The sequence below is a fragment of the Pteronotus mesoamericanus genome, unplaced genomic scaffold (assembly GCF_021234165.1).
Source record: "Pteronotus mesoamericanus isolate MK-2021 breed Mesoamerican mustached bat unplaced genomic scaffold, CSHL_Meso_final contig_20, whole genome shotgun sequence".
Lineage (NCBI taxonomy): Eukaryota > Metazoa > Chordata > Mammalia > Chiroptera > Mormoopidae > Pteronotus > Pteronotus mesoamericanus.
The window spans coordinates 62,418,838-62,436,520 of NW_026555085.1; the positions used below are offsets into that span (position 1 = coordinate 62,418,838).

At 45.7% G+C, this 17,683-nt stretch overlaps 1 protein-coding gene across 2 annotated transcripts in view; it reads right to left on the reverse strand.

Moving 5' to 3' along the window:
- SCML4 (Scm polycomb group protein like 4) overlaps nt 1–17,683 on the reverse strand; it is a 52,171-nt gene that overhangs the window by 13,608 nt on the left and 20,880 nt on the right. The window contains exon 4 of one of the 2 annotated variants that reach the window (XM_054568881.1): nt 15,576–15,770. In XM_054568881.1, the coding sequence (XP_054424856.1) occupies nt 15,576–15,770 (195 nt within the window). Of the gene's footprint in view, nt 1–3,924; nt 4,155–15,575; nt 15,771–17,683 lie in introns of those variants that run through there. The other variant, XM_054568882.1, reaches the window with a different exon arrangement.

A 17,683-nucleotide genomic window follows, 5' to 3' on the forward strand; every position in this document is an offset into this window, starting at 1 on the left:
CACAGAAGGCACTCAATACATATTTACTGAGTAGATATTTGGGCCAATATAACAGTGAGGCAGAATATGCATAAAAATTCAGATTATAGCCCTGATGGGTGTGGCTCAGTTGGTTGGGAGCAGTTCTTCAAGGTGAAAGGCTGCCGGTTTGATTCTTGGTCAGGACACGTGCCTGGGTTGCAAGTTCAGTCCTCTGTCGGGGTGTATACAAGAGGCAACCAATCAATGTTTCTCTCACACATTGTTGTTTCTCTCCCTGTCTTTCTCCTTCCCTTTTCTCTCTAAAAAAATAAATCAAGGCTTTAAAAAGTTTTAGATTATAAAGGATTAAATATAAATTCTTCATGTTAGATGCATAATAAACAATGAAAAAAAGATGGAACTAAAACATTCTGTTTATTAAATACAAATTAAATATGTCTATAGAATTCTGATGGTTTAAGGTAGAGAATGCAGATAAGTCATCAATCTCCACTATAGCTGGGAAATGCAGATGCAGATGGAAGACTGTTCTCCTATGACAACATGAGGAAATGGGGAACAAAGAAACATGGATGTGATTGGCTTAAAAACTGCCAGTGACCATGGTTGAGCTCGAAGGTAATAAAAGCCAGCTTCTGGGCTATGATCCAAATGAAGTAATTAGAAAATAAAACCTCCTTAAAAGAGCACCAAGCATTAGCCCTCTACTTCGCACAGGATGTGCCAGCTAGGGAGACAACCATGGAGACATCACCAAGCCCCAAGCATGCCTCTGCACAACCTGTAGCTCCCAGGAAGCCTGGGAGCGAACACCAGGGTCAGGTACTCACACCAGGATGCCATTCAGAATTGACGAGCTGCATCTGCTCAAACCAGATGCAAACAGCCTTTTCTCACCTTTATAAATAGGGGCGCTGATGCTTGCATCATACCTGACTGATACAACGAAGGCCATCATCACCCAACCACAGGACTGAGAAGGACCTTCACAGAACACCCAGCCCAGCAGGTCCCTCGGTGCTAAGTGTATACCTCTGGTGGGACGGGGGATGATTTTAGGTGGTACTCTGGTATATTAGTTTCCTAAGTCTGCAGAAATTACTACTGACTTGGTAGTTTAAAGTGACAGAAATGTATTCTCTCATAGTTCTGGGCTCTGGAAGTCTGAAATCAAGGTGTCAGCAGGGCCATGCTCTCTCCAAATGCTTCAGGGTAGGATCCTTCCTTGTCTCTTCTGGCTTCTGGTGGTTGCCAGCAAGCCCTGGTGTTCCCTCATTGTAGACTCATCACCCCAGTCTCTGCCTCCACTGTCACATGGTGCTCTCCCTGTGTGTCTGTGACTGTGTCCAAATTTCCTGCTTCTTATAAGGACACCAGTCATTGGATTAGAGCCCATAGTCCAGCATAACCTCATCTCAATTTGATTACATCTACAAAAACCCTGCTACCAAAGAAGGTCTTATTCATAGGCATGGGGGTTTGGACTTGAACATAGATCTTTTAGAAAAACACAGCAAGTGAATATTATTTTTTATTATCATACATATAATTTAGTATGCATCAATAAAATATAATCAGCCCATCAAACTATGATTGCACTGATATGGGATCATTGCTTAAGATGACTAAAGTCTAAAGTTAAAAGAAATGAATACATTTAGAGGAATATCATGAGTAAACACTTTTATAAGTGTTACTCAAACATAAGAACTGTGAAGGTAGTGTATTAACGCTGGAATGCACTGAGCTAGCCCTAACCCCTCTTTTCAGCCAGGCAGTATCTAGAAAGAAAAATAAGGTAAAGAACTGAGCCAAGATATTTGATACTCTCCCTCACAGTTTTGGTCACTGCTACAAATCTCATTGCCTGAAAGTTCTTTCTTACATCTATCCCCAATTCCTCTTGCTTCAGCTAAAAAAAATGACTACTGGATACATACCCTTTATATTATTCAAAACCATTAAGGTATGTGGTGTGCAGATAGATGCATTACAGGTATGCAGAACTTGCAGTAGCTTAAAATTTTAATAAAGGATGACATATGGATGTTTGTTACCAAAAACCACTATTTAAAGTTGGAAAAAGAAGGACAAAACCTGTACCTGGAGAGAGAACTATACTTTTCAAGCAGTTTTGTGACCAGCTGGTGAGTGAACACCAGATGGGGCCAACAGACTTGGGATTGTCCAGCCCGAGTGCCCCGTATGGATCCAACCTCTGCACACAGACGCATACAAATCACCTTTATGGTTCTTTCCTCCTGGATTCTTAGAAAATCCCTTCTTATCTGAAATGAGCTGTCTCATTACCCTGGCACCTATCACTAAACAAGAGGATCCAACCCAGCCTCTATTTAAGGCCATTTAATCCCTGTGGAGTCCACCAGCTCAGCAAAGCAGGGCAAACAAAAGGTGTTTTATGCACTTCCCTTCTATAACCCCTGCTGCCTCTATCCTAGAGACTAAGGCTGCCACTTATAAATCATTCAATTTTTCCTCCAGAAAAAGGAATAATCTGCTTTTGTATGGTCACATGAGCAGGCTTACATAAAAAGGCAAGGGCAAAATGGCACATTCAAAGACGCCTGCCACCTTTTCGGGGTTCAGTGTCTTGGGAACCTCCAGGAGAGCCCGATGTTCCTTTTTTACCATTGCTAATCTATGGACCATGATTTTCCCCAGCCTGCCCAGTAGGGAGTCCACAGAACACTCTAAACAGGACAAACCCGTTCAAGCCTCAAAGGATACCCCCTTGCTTCTGAACCTGAAATGTGTCTAAGCCGCTCTGTTTGGGGAACAAGCTCCAGGGTCAGGAATGGGCGGACTCCCCCTCCTCCCTCATCCCTACAGAGGCCTCTGCAGCCACTTCCAGGACGCCTGGCGCAACCACTCCTGCTGTGGGTCTGGAGAGTGGGGCGTGAGCACCTGGAGGACCTCCAAAGAAAAGCAGGAAAAGGCCGGCAGACAAGAAGAAAGCCAGGGCCATAGAGGGAAAGAGTCTCAAAGCGGCGGGAGCAGCACAGAGAGGGAAAAGGGGCCCATGTGTATGAAACCGCAGCAGGCGTGGACCCCTTGTCATTTAGGACACAAGACCTCACTTTTCACTGTTAAGTGAACTTGGACTATTTATTTTATTTAAAAATTTAAAGGGGTACTTTACTTGGATTCTCTAATCAAATGAAGCCCTGAAAAGCAACAATAACTCCATCAGCAAAATTATGATCAAATAATACCTATTCATGCAATAATAACCCCCAAATTCCAGAGTTTTAGACACTATTCTTTCTCTGTTCTATCTCTGTCTCTCTCTCTCCTTCACACACATGCACACGCGCGCGCACACACACACACGTGCACACATACAAACACACTCTCAGCCTTCACTCCCCACCTTATCTCCTCACTTGGGTCATAACCTCCTAATTGCAGGAGTAACTGCACGGGGTGAAGCCTTTCTACCACCATCACCGCCACCTTCCCCAGGCTGGGAGCCTGTGTCTTTCTCATATCAGTTGCCAGCAGGCCTGCTCAGCCGGCAGGTCACACAACCCTGTCCTGGCTGGCCAGTAGGTCAAACCCCTGGGTCAGTGTCCAGAGGGCTCCATGTGTGACCGGCTTGGCTGGGCTGCTTAAAGAGACAGAAGCACCACAAACCTCTAGCCCGGAAACACAGATTAGAAAAGAAGGTAATACCGCCAGCCCGATAACGCTGCCTCCCCAACAGCTGTGGAATAGCTATTACCTGAGCTTCACCTGGTGCCCCCACCGAGGAGCATGGCCAGGAAGCTCTGGAATGCAGGAGAAGAGACCTGCGAGGAGAGAAGCTGAAAGAGGAAGGGGGCAGAAGGGGGAGGCCCCAGGAAACAACAAACAGCCGGTCCCCCGCAGAGCTGAGCCTCCCCTGCTCCCAGTCCGGGGCACACGGTGGGCGTTGTTTCCTACCTTGAGTGGCTGTGTGCCTGCCACCAACAGCCTCGCACACACTCCTCTCGGGCACTGGTGGTGCCCCACACCTGCTCAGTGCCGTGGGAGGTGGACAGGCCTCTAAAGGACTTCTTGGTGGCAGAAACCAGCAGGTTTCCTCTCTGCCCTCGAGCTGCCTTTCACTGAGGCTCTGGAGAGGTTTGCAGATTTCCTTTTCTCAGGCAGTCCCGCCCCTTGTTCTTGCTCAGATAAGCCCATGTGCTTTCCCTGAGGGCCCTCGGTGGCCTCCTGTCCCAGCCTTCCTGGTTCAAAGTGCACCAGGCCGCACAGTCTATGAGGCTTAGCATTTCACACGCTTCAATTAAATTTTTCCGTAACTTGGTCTCTGGCCAGTATAGATTTTTCTGTTTCAGCTGTAAGGTCAGCTCCCTCAGCCCTCAGAATCAACCTTATGACCCCTCTGGTCCATTTTAGTACATTTATATCCTTTCTCCCCTAATGAGATGCACAGAAACCAACTATAATTTAAATGCCTGACACCTGAACTTCTTTAGTACCCCTTGATCTTTCTGGTTTACCTACCTGATATTTCTTGTTTGCCTAAGACTTTGTCCTAAGCCTATTGGTTGATGTTTTCCTATGGAAATGTTGCCCAAAGGCAATTTTGCCCAAAGTCATCCATCTGGAATAATGAATGGCCTTTCATTCTCAAGAGGTGAGTGGGTTTCATAATCACCCTCTCTACTCACAGCTTTGCCAAGCCTCTGCCCCAAGGCTCATGGGAACTCACAAGAGGTGGGGGAAGGTAAAAGGAGGGGGGCTTCCACAGTCTTGTTCTGCTTCCTTAATAGCCCCCACATTTCTGGGTCTTTCATAGAACTCTGGGGAAATTAAAAATGGTTCTTAATCAGGGAAATGTTGGACTCCCTGGAACAGAGGACTCCTTGTGAGTTTTGGTTCTAACCGAACACCCTGACTTTTAAGAAGGCGCATGGTACTTCCCAGTAATCCTCTCGCTTGTGGAGCACACCGCCACGTTGTGAGGGGCTCTGTGGAGAGGTATCTATTGCAAGGAACCAACAGCTTGTGGGACACTGAATCCTGCCCACGACCTCATGAATGAGCTAGGAAGTACATCCTTCCCTAGTTGAGCTCTGAGGTCCTTGCAACCTTGTGGGAGACCCAGGGCCAGAGGGACTCCGTTAAGCTACACCTCAGCTCTGGACTCACAGAAGCTACGAGATAACAAATGCTATTTTAAGCCACCAAATTTTGGAGTAATTTGTCACAAGGCAATAGATAACGAATACAAATGGGAAAGGGGGATTTGTTTTATTCCTCTTGACTCTGCATATCCAGAATGGAAGCTGTAATTATTAATTTGGTAGCAGCTAGGGTATACCTGCTCGGTAGCTGTCCAATTCTCTGCCCGGAAATTAATGGGGTTGTTTTCTGCAAAGGGTTTACGGCTTAGGATTAGACCGAGAAACTGCCCACTAATAGGAGAGAATACATGAAGTTTCTCCAAGAGAGCAGCCTACTGCGTTCCTGGGCTGCTTCAGTTCCTCTTGGCACGGTTTGCCATTTTACCCTTGTTCTGATGCATGGCCAGCAGATAATAGTGTGGATAAGTGGTAGATACAACCTTAGGGCTCACCACAGGGGTGCAGGCTATCGGTCCGGGGAAGAGCCCGGCAGCGGGAGACAGTCTCCAGTCACAGCCCCTGCAAGCCCTGGAGGTTCGGGAAGGCCTACATCTCATGTACTTGGTCCTTTTTCCCCATCAGTCCTTGTGCTTTCTGTGTTTGATTCATAAATAAAACAACTTGGTCGTCATCTCCTTGACTCTCCTTGGAGGCCTGGCCCATCCCCTACATCTCTTCTTCCATGACAGGCTGAAGACTCTTTGGACAGGCCCGCCAGACACACAGAGGCCTCCTGCAACTGAGTCAGGAGATCCCAGCCTTCTCCGGCCAGTTGGGGACTGATGGGCTGGGGTGTCACAATTAGGAAGGCACAGTTGGCCTCATGGACAAAGGAGCAGATTTCCAGTAGATTTGTTTACTTGAAGAGAGGGCACGGGGCAGGGGCAGGGGTGTCTCTCAGAGGATTCCTGAGACCAGCCCTGTAGGAAGGAAGAGTCCCGACGGCCTCTTTCTATAGGCTCATTTTTGCCTCCACACTCCCTCATAGCAGGAGCTGTGCCGGACAGTCAGGAGTCTGGTGGGCACTGGCCACCCTCATCCTGCTGTTCCCCAAGCCTTGGGTGTTGGCATCTTTAATCCACAAAATGATTTCACTGGTGATCTTGGAAAAGAGAAATGTTACCTTAATTTCTTTGTGTTGCATTTTAATAAAGATACTTTCTATTAAAATATTATCAAATTGGTCAACATAATTAAATATCATGCTTTTTGTCCCACATTTAAAGTAACTTGGGAGGTTTCAACAACTTAATTGGAACATTCATTCATTTCACAAATAATTATCGAATATGTATCTTGTGCTTCCTCAGAATCTACAGGACTCAAAAGAGAACCTAAGCTTTATAATATGAAGGGATCCGATAAATTAGTGAACATTGTAAAAATCTATTTTAAACTCTACAAAAGACAGGCTTTTCTCTAGACATTCTTTTTCCCTTTAGCTCAATGTCTTTAAATGTGTACTGATATTACAATTGAATGAAGTATAGCAATGAAAATATAGTAATAGCTTTTCCTAAATGACTCCTATTGGCACACAGGCAGAACTCAGATTAGCAATCCCACACTGGCAACGCTCTCTCTTTCGTGCTAGGGGCACCGCTGGGCTGCTTCTGAGCGGTCTGTCTGAAGATATACGAGGCCTTAGTGTCTGCTGCAGAACTTGTGGACATATTTTTTTTCTTTAACCTTTCCATCAAAACCTTCTGCAATGGTTCTTAAGGCCTGCGCTTGACACTGATACTTTGTTCTCCTTCCCAATGACCCTCTTTCCAATCCTTGGCTTGAGAACCAGACAGCTTACTTTGTTCACGTGGCCCATGGCTGCGGCAGGGCGAACACAGCTCTGCAATATCCCAGTCCTGGCTCACACCGGCCGACAAGCAGCTGGGAGAGAGCCTGCAGGAGGCCGCCTTGCGTGGGTTTGGTAGAGAGAGAAAGTCCTCCGGGTGTCTGGAGTGTTGGGCTCTGCCTGCCCGTGGATGTCATCCAGCCAGGATGGAGCTGGGGCACAAGGACAAGGACGAAACACTCTTTGGGGCCAAGGTAGGAAACCCAGAAGGAGTACAGAGAATCGACCTACTTGGAGTGTAGTTTCCACCTAGGTTTTGCTACATGGAAGTTGAGGGATGTTTTGTTCTTTTACATCTTTGCAAGAAGAAGTGACACAGGTGTACCACAAGCCACTTGTGAACATCCATTTTGCGCCATCAGGCTTCTGAGCTGGGAAACAAAACACCCTGCACCCAGCAAGTGGTTAGGGCCCCCCAGACAGACCGGCTTGGGAGGGGAAGAGCAAAGGGCAGGGGAGGAGAAGACCTGGGTTCAGTGTCCTCCCTGCTGCTGCCTGTCTTGTGGCCTAGGCTCCGCAGGCCTCAGCGTCACAAATAGGAGGAGCCCAATAAATGTTTGCCAACTGACTCAGGGGATGTTCCTACATCAAGGAACACATGCCACTGACTAGACTCTCTTTCGTCTTTGGAATAAACAATCTTTTGGGAACATATTCTCTGCAATTCTCTGTAGAGCTATGATATTAGATGAATTTGTAGTTCCACAAGGCAGCAGGTTTGATTTCTAAGTGCTGGGTGCACATACAGTTTCCTCTGTAACGGAGCACATGGGGAGCGCCTGCTACTCCAGGCGTTTCTGGTGCCTGGCTCAGTGACCGGCCAGGGAACGAAAACACCAAGCCTCAATAACAAACGTCCTTCCTTAGCTCCCGCCCCTACCATCTGTGTTATCAAAAGAGCGGCTCAACAAAGAGTAAACAATTTGTTCCCATCATGTTAAACCTTCAAAAGGCAGGAAACCAATTTCTACATTAGATCTTGCAGAAGAGTTCAGCTATCACATCTGTGGTTTCTAGATCTCCCTACTCTTGGTGAGCAGACAATGTGGTCTGTTGTGCTGCATAGACTGTAAGTCAGTAAATATTTACTGCACTTCATTATGTCTCAGGCTCTGCTGGGGACTACTGGGCCCTCTCCCCCAGCCCAGCTAGCAGGGAGATGAGATCAGGTTCCGGGTTCCGGCAACACAGGCAGCAGTGAGTGCCACTGCGGGCGTGTAAACAAGGGTTTGGGGAACAGAGACCCTGCTGCAGGTGGCCAGACCACAATGAGAAATTTGACTGTTGTCATTCTTTCCTTTCTTCCACCCTCCTTCCTGCCCTGCAAGCCTCCTCTTTCTCACCTGGATTTGCATACATGCCACCTCCCCCCCATACCACTCTGCCCCCTCACAGCCCAGGTCACCTTGGCCTTTTTTCTCTAGCCCATGGTCACCTCCATTGGACATTGGAGTATCTTGTGTGGCAACACTTGTACAGGGAGGCATCATCCTAGCAGAGGTAAACTTGTTTTACAGAAAACCTGAACTATACTTTCCACCGTGAGCAGGACTCGGCCGGCCCAAACTCACCACGCAAAGCGCGGCCCCCAACCCGCAGCCGCACCATATCACCTGGGCGCCTGCTGGAAACGCAGACTCTCAGGTCCCCCCAGCTCTACTGAGCCTGATTCTGCTTTTTAGCAAGGGGTCCAGGTGGATCCTGAGCGCACTAAAGTTTGAGAAGCACTGGCTAAAGCTTATTTATAATTGAGATCATTTTTGAACATTCGAAGGTAAGGTAAAAATTTCCCCTTAACCGTCTTGCGACTTCTGACAGAACCACAAATGATATCAAATCTGTGTTTCTGCCTCCCTTCTCCTAAAGCACTCAGAGAACTGTTCTATTTCCTAAAACACAAACTACATATGGTTGTCAGTTCATAGAACTGAAGGAAAATGACTGAAGTTCCTGGACCCAAACCAAGAACTTTACCTTCCAGGCGGAATTCAGGCAGCTGAGTTGGTCAGAAGCCCAGTTTTCCCTGGACACAGGAGAAAGATCATTTGGTGAGAGGGCTATTTCAGAGGTCAGAGGAAGAAATCTGGAAGAAGCCCTTGCTCTGCTGTAATGCGAGCCCCTTTGTCTTCATGTTCTCACCTTCACCTTTGGAGGGCCCCCCGCTGGGGCTCCTGGGCACCCTGACCTTCTGCTGTCCGGGGCTGTCCTCTGCTGCCTCCAGACATGACTCTCAGCCTGGAAGGGACCAGAGAGAACATCTTGCTCCCACGTCTCTGGGTTGCGAGAGTCTCCCCTTCTGGTTAAAACAAGTGGAGAACTGCACTTGTCACTGGTAATGGGGTGATCCCTGCCGCCCAGGCAGCCCCTTCTATTTCCAAATGGCTGTAACTTTAAAAGGTCTTTACAAGGTCAACTCCGCCTGACTCCTGAGGGACGTGTCTTCTGAGAGTTCCACCTGGCTATTCAGCTGCCAAGTTTTCTATGTAAAAGAGTATTCCTGAAGTTCATGCTTCTCAAGCTTTGCTGTGTCTCCAAAACACCTGGGATCTGTGGTTAAAGACTGAGGGAGGGCCACTGAGTTTTTACCATTCTCAGGTGGTAACAATGCTCCTGACCAGGGTTTAGGTGGCAAGACCTTAGGCTAAATTAAATCTAGCTTCAGGACCACAGAGAACAAGTCCACGTGACCTGCTGTGTTTTAAACTGGAGGAGAAAACCATGTATTCACCAAATCATCCGTATTTTTTTTTTTTACCACAAACATCATAGTTTCTCACATATCATGGCTTTGCATTTTCTTATTGTTTGATCAACTGTCTTCTGGAAGAGCTCTGATTAATGTTAGCCAACCGTCTAACTGCGTGTCAGAAAGCCTGGACCACTCCAGCTTTGACTGAACAACCTCAGGGCAGAGCAGGACCTGGCTCAAAAGAGCTCAACACTGTACAATCTTGTTAGGAATGATGTGATCTTATAGACAGATATGAAGCCTAATATCAACAAAGTCCTCATTCCTTCCCCTTCGTAAACAGAGAGGGAGGGAAACATCAGTTTGGTGTTCCACTTACTTATGCATTCATTGGTTGATTCTTATATTGATATGTGCCCTGACGGGGATCAAACCCGCCACCTTAGTGTATTGGGGTGACGAACTAACTGAGATACTCAGCCAGGGCATAAAGTAATAATAATTCGATACGTTAGCCTTAAAGAGACTTTTGACAAGGCAACCTTAAATAGGCAATGTCATAATCCAAAGGCAAACCTCTAAATGGTGTCATTTTAGACCCCAGAGCAAACTGGTAGAAAAAACATGTGACAAGAGGGCCACTCAGAACAGACTGTGCCAAAGCTGCTTCCTCCAGCCTCCCTGAGGCTCCTGGACACATGAAGCACAAAACAGCCCGTTCTGCAACACCCAGAACATGAGGAACGATTTCCATGAAGTTGGTTGATTTGGAGAATTCAGTTTTTCAAAACAGCCATGGGCTAGGGAAGGTCTCATGAAAACAATTGGAATTATCACTTCCAAAGCCAAGCCAACTAGAAATGAAACCAGCATTCAGATAGAAAGGGAAGCAGTGAGGCAGCTACACAACTCCAGGGAAAAGACTGGAACTTCACGCAGGTCCTGCTCTGCCCTGAGGTTGTCAGTCAAAGCTGGAGAGGTCCGGGCTTGCTGACACACAGTTGGAGGGTTTGTCAACATTCATTAGAGCACTTCCAAAAGGAAGTTAATAAGACAATAAGAAAATGCAAAGCCATGGTGCACAAGGAACTATCAAAGAAACTATGATGTTTGTGGTCAAAAAATGGATGATTTGGGGAAGACAGCGAGCTTAGGAAGCGAAAGAATAAGGTGGAAACCAAACAAGAGTTTTCCCACTCATCACTTCAAGGTAGCTGACCAGGGCTCCTGGGACAGGGTGTTGAAATGAAACTATGTGAGTTTCCATTTTGGCTGAGGCTGCAACACAAGAGATAGCCCACACCAGGGTGAAGTGTGCAGTTCTTGCAGAAAGAGATGGCGGAAAGCCAGTTTTACATCTATAGATGACCACCCATATCTATCCTACAAAAGAAATTGTGGAGGCTGAGAAACAGGTTGAATAGAAGATGAATTAGGAGAGAACTGTCCGGTATGTTCCCAAGGGCTTTAGTGTGGCTATGTGAGTAGCTTGCTGTCTGTCCCTGGCACTTGGAAGACACGCTGGATTATTGTTTGATTCCCAAGAGAAGTCTAGAAGCCTGGCTGCTCCAACGGCAGAGCCAAGGAGAGGTGCCTGTGGGATCGGCCTGCGTGCCCACAGTTTGTTTGGGTAAAGAATGCGTGCATGTGCCTGGGGGACCGGGTGCAGACCTCCAGAAGAGAGATCTGAAGTGAGATCTTAGATCCTTTCCACAGGATGGTCTGGAGGCACAAGGGGGCCTCAGCAGAAAGGTGTGCAGGCACCTTGAGGCTGTGGAAGGAACTGTAAGTAAGCAGCCAGAGGGCACTTACACTTGCCCATGTCAAGGACTGTGCAAATGAGAGATGGTGGAATCACCGAAAGATCCCTGTAAGAGCCCACAGGTGAAGAGTCGGCTTTAAACACCTGCCAGAACCGGGGAGCATGGTGCCAATATACAGGACGACTAGTCAAGTAAAAACTCCCCTACCTTTTGCCTCTCCTCTTTACTCCACTCAGAGCATGAAGGATTCAAAATCATTGTTAGCGAGATACGAGAGGGGGCAAAAACACAAGACGGGATGCGGTGGAGGGAAGCCAAACATACCCTCCTTTATTTTTTTATTTTTATTTTTTTTAGACAATCATATTATCTGCAAATGGAGAAAGTGATTTTATTTTTCTGTTTTTTTTTTAAATTTGACCTTTATTGTATTTTTTACATTATCTTTTGTCCCTTTTCACTCCCGTCCCCCCAGCAATCATCGTGTTGTCCATGTCCGTGAGTCCTTTCTCCTTTTTGCTCAGTTTCTCCACCCCAACACCCCCCTACACACACATTAGCTGTCATCCTGCTCTCCATGTATGAGTCCCCATTTTCTTTTTTTAAAAATTAATTAATTTATTTTTCCAAATACATCTGTCTCTGCCTTCCCCCCACCACTTTCCCCCGCCCCCCTCCTCCTTCTCCCTCCCTCAGCTCTTCCCCTTTGGTTTTGTCCATGAGACCTTGCTCTATGTTCCTTGACTTGCCCCTTCCCTTCCTTTTCCCCCACCCACCCCTCCCTCCTTCCCTCTTGTCTCTGTTGGTTTCTTTTTCTTTCAGTGTTGCTGGTCTTATAGGAAAATAAGACCATACCCTCCTTCACTGTGGCACGCAACTGGCCAAGGCAGACCTGCGCTGGGGATGGGGAGTAGTCACAGCTTTGAGTGAAATTTGAAGTTTGGTTATCACACTGACCTGGACATACGCATTATTGACTAGAGAATGTTTTGTTCCCTGCAGGGAACCATAAAAGTCACACCATTTTTCCAAAACTTATCCATGGACAGGGAAGAAGTGGTCCCACAGGACACACTGAAAGGAGAATGCGAGGCACGGATTATGTGGCTTTAAGATTATGTCCCATGAGTCATTGGTTGTTCAATGAAACAATGATTCAAGAGTTTGAGGGGTGGAATCAGACAATTCTGCTACTCTCATTGCAACATTCACTAGAAGATACATTAGCTTTAGGATACGTTTCTGAGTTAACTAAATTTTACAGGAGAGACCAGATTCATACTGTCAGAACTAGAAGAAACATTAGCCATGAGCAACTGCACCCCCTCATTTAGGAAGCTGAGAGATAAGAAGCCTTTTCCTAACTCATATTGTACATATAAAGACATTAAGAAAAAGAGGGAATACACAGCATCTGCTCACAAAGACCATATTTAGTTTGGTACCTCTGTCAAGGCCAAATTTCTTCCTGTTTCCCTGAGAGATTCAAGTAAAACTGTAGACAAGGTTCTTGACAGTATCTGATAAAATCTATGCTAAGAATCTAAGTTGACCCAAAATAGCCAAATCAATATTGATTAAAATGAAGAACAAAATTGGAGGTATCAAGTGACCTAATATCAAACTATACTACAGGGCTATAGTAATTGAAACAGCATTGTGCTAGAATTAATACTGACCTATAGATCAATGGAACAGAATAGAAAGTCTAGAAACAAACCTAAGCCATTATGTTCAATTAATCTATGACAAAGAAGGCAAGAGTATACAGTGGGGTAAGGACAATCTCTTCAATAAATGGCATTGGGAAAACTGGACAGATACATGAAAAAAATTGAAACTAGACCACTTTCATAAACCGTGTACAAAAATAAACTCAAAGTGGATTAAATACTTAAATGTAAGACCTGAAACAATATAACTACTAGAAGAAAACAGACAGTACACTCTTCGACATCGCCACTAGCAATATTTTTTTTTTGATATGTCTCCTGAGGCAAGGGAAACAAAAAACAAAAATAAACAAATGAGACTACATCAAACTAGAAGTTTTTGCACATCAAAGGAAACCACCCACAAAACAAAAGGACAACATATTGAATGGGAGAAAATATTCGCCAATGATAAATCTAATAGGAGTAAATATCCAAAATTCATAAGAAGCTCATATGACTTAACCCTTCCCCAACCCCAAAATCCAATTAAGAAATGGGCAGAAGACCTGAATAGACGTTTCTCCAAAGAGAACTTACAGATGGCCAATGAACACATGAAAAGATCCTCAACATCACTAAGTGGCAGGGAAATGCAAATTAAAACTTCAACGAGATTTCACCTCACACCTGCCAGCGTGGCTATTTTCAATAAACCAACAAGTGCTGGCATGGATGTGGAAAAATGGGAACTCGTGTGCAGTGTTGGTGGGAATGCAGACTGGTGCAGCCAGTCTGCATTTCTATGCTGTAAAAAAACAGCATAGAAATTCCTCAAAAATTAAAAAGAGAACTACCATATGATCCAGCAATTCCACTTCTGGACATGTATCTGAAAACATCCACAACATCGATTCAAAAAGATATATGCTCCCCTATGTTCATTGTAGCATTATTTGTAGTGGCCAAGATACGGAAGCAACCTAAGTGTCCATTAATAGATAAATAAATAAAGATGTGGTGCATATATGCGATGGAATATTATTCAGCCATAAAAAAAGAATGGACTTTGGCCATTTGTGACAACACAGATGGACCTAGAGGGTATTATGCTAAGTGAAATACATCTGACAGAGAAGGACAAATGCCATATAATTTCGCTTGTCTGTGAAATCTAAAAAACAAAATAAATGAACAAACAAAACAGGAACAAACTCATAGTTACAGAGAATATATTGATGGTCACCAGATGAGAGGAGTTTTGGGGGGATAAGTAAAAAAAGGTGAAAGGGATTGAAAAGTACAAATTGCAAGTTATCAGATCAGTCACTGGGATGTAAAGTACAGCACAGGGAATATAGTCAATTACACTGTAGTAACTATGCACGGTGTCAGATGGGTACTAGACTTAGCAGGATGATCATTTCATAAGGCACGTAAATATTTAATCACTATGTTGTACATCTGAAAACAATATAATATTGTATGTCTACTAAAATTGAAAATTAACTCAAAACAACAGAATACCTACAGATGCATTTCATTATTCATAATTGTCACTCAATACCACAAAAACTTCCCTAAGCTCATGTATTTGTCTTATCCCAAGAGCGGGGTCTCGGAACAGGAATGGGTTCCACCAGTGTTTGCAGAATAGCCTAATGACTAGATTCCAGTTTCACTGTCTAAATGTTCTTTATTTATCAACACACTGCTTCTGAAGAAAGAAAATGGGCAACTTTTCTGTCCACCCTGGGGAAACTGGAGTCATATTTAATTCTTTGCAAATCCGTAACTCAGGTTGCTAAGTGGAGAAGGGGTACTTCCTGTCAGCCTCTAGCCCCTTGGGCAGAAACCTCATGGCAAGCGTGTCCACGTGGCCTTGGTGGCCTTCCCACTGGCCACTCTCCCGTGCTGAGCTGTGCTGGGGCTGGTGGAAGCAAAGGCACTCAGTCCCTGGATCCCTTTCCATACTGCGATGAGAAAGAGACACTAACTCTCACTGGAAGACATATGTGATTTATGGGCAAATTCCTGCAGTAAAAGACACTGGTACCCCCTTTACCGACATGGGTAGGCATCTGACGTTCACAGGCAGGACCAATGTAATCCATTCTAAGCCCTAGTTTTTTCAGGATTTCTTAGTTCCTTAGTCTTTCCACTTCTCAACAATGGTGAGTAAATGCCCACGAGTCTTAATCAGAGGAGTGAAGGAATTCACTCATTATGTGCAATGTGGTCTCCTCTAAATTCTAGTAACATCGGCCTAAAAGCTATAATGGAGTGACCTCTTCCCGCTGCAGCCTGGGTGGGGACCCTCTAGGTATCCTTCGTCTTAGATGTCCCTCACGATTCCCACGGCTTCCAGAGAGGCAACCCGTGGACCCCCAGCAGGACGGCTCGGAGAAGGGGCGGCTTGCTCAGCAGCAGCCTGACCTGCCGCCGCCAGAGGGCAGGTACACCAAGGGCCACCTGCAGGCAAGGGGAACACAGGGGGACAAAGCCTACCTGACTCCATCCTGCCTTCCGGGTTCTCCTGGGCTTCCTCGGAGGCACTGGAGCCCCTGGGGAAGGGTTGGTGGCTGAAGAGGTCATCGCACAGGAGGCTGCGGCACAGCTTGGCGAGGAAGCGGAGGACGTACCCGATGCTGTTCACCACAGGCACGCTCCGCAGGTGCTGTTTCCCATCGAAGGACGCCGAGACTGGAAAACCACAGAGACAGGGACTCAGAGGGGAGCATGGTCCGTCCGCCCTGGGGAAGAGGTTTTTGTTTGCTCAGTTTGTTTGGTTGTTTAACTAGACTCTATTTGGATTTCACCTGTTTTGTCACGAATGCCCCATTTCTGATTTGGGATCTCATCCAGGGGACCCCAGCGGGTGAAATTGTCATGGCTCCTTAGTCTCCTCCAGCTTGACTGTTTCTCAGTTTTTCCTCGTTTATCCTGACCTTGGCAGTTTTTCAGAATGCTGATCAAGTATTTTTGTAAAATGCCCCTTAATTTGGGCTTGTCTGATGTTTTTCTCATTATTTGACTGGGATGGGAAGTTTTGGAGGAGGAAGACCACGGAGGGGAAGTGCTTTCCTCCCTGCATCAGATCAGGGACACACGAAACCTACATGACGTCCCTGGGGTGTTACCTTCTCCTGGCCAAGACCGTGTTTGCCACACTGCCCCACTATACTCTCCGTTTTCTCATTGCCATACGGGGAGGCCACAAGGCCCTGCCCACACTCAAGGGCGGAGGGACTAAGCTCTACCTTCTGGGGAGGTGAGAGTCTCTGTATCATTTGAAATTCTTCCAGCAGGAAGAGCTGTCTCTTCTCCTCTATTTATTTGTTTATTTATTAAATCATTGATGAATATCTGTATAGACTGAGTATATTTACTTTGTACTGTGGTTATCCAATACTATGTTACTTATTTTCTTGCTGAAATTGTTCAAGTTTTTTTCTTTGAGAGCTTTCAGGTTGACTCCTATGGCCCTATGACATGCTCCTCCCCCACTTTTTAGCAACTCTTTGGTTACTGACACTTCAATATGTTCCAAGTTCATCTTGTATTTTCCCTGTCTGAGCCCTAAACTCAGCCAGTTCTCCAGCAGCTCTGGTTCTGTTTATTGAAGAGTGACATTTAGAGACCAAGATTTAGGCACCGGATGTGCTCATTGCTACTGAGATGTCAGTAGTTCTGGGGCTTTTCTGAAGGGAGCTAAGAAATGTATGATACATACTATTCCATTATAATTATTTCTCTATCTACATATAGCTAAGGATAGATAGATATATAAATAATAGGTAGCTAGATAGATAGATAGCTCAGATAGATAGATCTAGATTTATAGATATATTTTAAAAACCTGAGTTTGTACTGAAGTCTCTAACTCAGCCTCACAAAGTTCAGGGTTCGTTCTAGCACTCTGGAGAAGAATCTTTATAAAAGAACAATAATCTCCACATAGTAATGCTAGATTAAACTTGATTTCTATCGAGTTACCAAAATTTAGAAGAAACACAGGTGTCTTCCAGCCCAGAGCAGTTCCCTTTCTGTAACTCTCCTCGCAACTCTCTCTCTCTCCCCGAGAAGCTTGCATGCCAACCCCAGTGTGAGGAACATAGGAGGTCCCCAACAGGGCATTCTGCTCCCACCTGGGCCTCCGCCGCTCAGCGTAGGCACCTGGAGCGCAGCCTGGTTTCTTCCCCCAGAGGCTGGCAGAGGGCAAGGGGGGAGAGGGCAGAGGTGATCAGAGCTGGTTTTTATTTCAAAACAAAAACAAAGGGAAAAAAATACTCATTTTGATTGGAAATCAAAATAACTGATTTCTTTTGTGTAACTCTTTATAGTTTGACAAGAGGTTTTATATCCATCACGTCCCTTAGGCCTCCTGACTGTCCTGTGAGGAGAGTGGGGGAAAGTTTACCCCACATTACAGATGAGGAAACTACAGAGAGGGCCTGGTTTCCCCAGTTCACATGTCCTCTACGTGGACTTGCTTGTCATTTTAATAACTCCAGGAGACGCTGATAGGAGAGACAGCCCAAGAGCTCCCAAGACGCTTACCAAAGGTGCCATCCTGGCAACTCAGATGCTCTAGAAGTTCCTTCTTAGCGTGGGTA